Source organism: Dendrobium catenatum, unplaced genomic scaffold (genome assembly GCF_001605985.2).
Source record: "Dendrobium catenatum unplaced genomic scaffold, ASM160598v2 fragScaff_scaffold_390, whole genome shotgun sequence".
In the NCBI taxonomy this organism is placed as follows: domain Eukaryota; kingdom Viridiplantae; phylum Streptophyta; class Magnoliopsida; order Asparagales; family Orchidaceae; genus Dendrobium; species Dendrobium catenatum.
In genome coordinates this window covers 4,773,725-4,775,008 of record NW_021318852.1, presented here as the reverse complement: position 1 = coordinate 4,775,008, position 1,284 = coordinate 4,773,725, and the positions used below count along the sequence as shown (strand labels likewise).

Sequence of the window (1,284 nt, the reverse complement as noted above, 5' to 3'; positions counted from 1 at the left end):
AAATTCCCAAAGAAAACTAATATTTTTCAAAACATGTTTTTCAAAATTCCACCAACAAATATCCCATACGAACATGTGGTCCTCAACTTTTCGATCTTTAAATAATTGAATCAAATAATAGTGTCACCAATTTCAATCCTTGCTCTTTTCTCCTTCTGAATAAAATTGTAGGCATCCCTCTTAGAGAATCCGACATTCTCACATCCACCAACTTCCTCTGCAAGGTAGGCATATGCATCAACGGTTCTAATCCCTGCATCTGTCATCGATTTTAGGACGGAAGCTTTTTTCTCAATGATATTCCTACATGATCTTAAAAGGTGTCGGTCGGCTGGGCTAGCTAATTCATGGTTGTGGGATTCAATAAATCTTTTGACATGCCAGTAACCATCTTCATCTGTGATAAACCTCACCATGGCTGGACAACCAGTTCTGACAACTGGTCTAGTGAATCTCTTTCTCTTTCCTGAATTATGATAATCACTTTTCTTGAAACTAGCTTTTGAACAAAAAAAGTCCTTCGAATTTGGCCAAAAACTGTGATGATCCTTTCGAACACTAAAGCCATTATCGTGAGCATAAGTGCAAAAACATTCATATGCTTCTGTCTCATCTTTATAAACAGCCTGAAAGCGCAAGTAAAGCGCAAGTAAAGCGCAACTAAAGTGCAACTAAAGCACATCTAAAGCGCAACTAAAGCGCAACTACAATGAAACTAGATATCAAACAAGTTCAATTTTTTTATTTATCATCTTCATCCTAAGCAACAACAACATTAGATTTTTTTACTTTTTTGACAAAAGAAATTTAGTCGCAAAATCAAAGATCCTAAGACTAATGAACTGAACCTACGTCTTCTTTCTGCGGCGATGATATTAAAACTGACTGTTTACAACTTTCTAACTTGGTTTTTTAAAAAACTTACCGATATGTTGAAACCAGAGGAATTTTCGGCTAAGTTAGGTTCTGATTCCGATTCATGCACCAGCCCTTCCGATTCATGCATCCTTTCCGATTCATGCCCTCCCTCTTCCATGCCCTCTTCCACCTCCCTCTTCGCTGAGCAATCCATTTCTTCTCTGCAATTTTCTGGCTCATTTTTTCTTCTGCAGCAGTAGATATTTGCGTCTTTTGCGGGTATCAAAATGCAAAAATAGGGCGGCAAATGCTTAAAAGTTCAAATGAAATGCATTATCGGGTCGGGTCGCTAACTCTGACAAGACATAAAGCAAACATATTAAATTAAAAAAATGCCTAACAGATGTCGCATTTTTATTGGCGACC

The 1,284-nt window shown here is 37.5% G+C and overlaps 1 protein-coding gene across 1 annotated transcript; it reads right to left on the bottom strand.

Moving 5' to 3' along the window:
• Nucleotides 1-110: 110 nt before the first annotated feature.
• LOC110105705 (protein FAR1-RELATED SEQUENCE 5-like) lies at nt 111-1,072 on the bottom strand. Its single transcript, XM_020835306.1, has 2 exons — nt 926-1,072; nt 111-626 (listed from the first exon to the last, which is right to left on the bottom strand). Exons 1-2 carry the CDS (start codon nt 1,070-1,072, stop codon nt 111-113), a joined length of 663 nt encoding a protein of 220 aa, XP_020690965.1.
• Nucleotides 1,073-1,284: the final 212 nt, after the last annotated feature.

Excerpts from the sequence above, each read along its gene's own strand:
- LOC110105705 (XM_020835306.1), bottom strand. The coding sequence starts at position 1,072 with ATGGATTGCTCAGCGAAGAGGGAGGTGGAAGAGGGCATGGAAGAGGGA. Across the intron at positions 627-925 it reads CCTCTGGTTTCAACATATCG|GCTGTTTATAAAGATGAGAC; the intron begins GTAAGTTTTTTA and ends TTGCGCTTTCAG.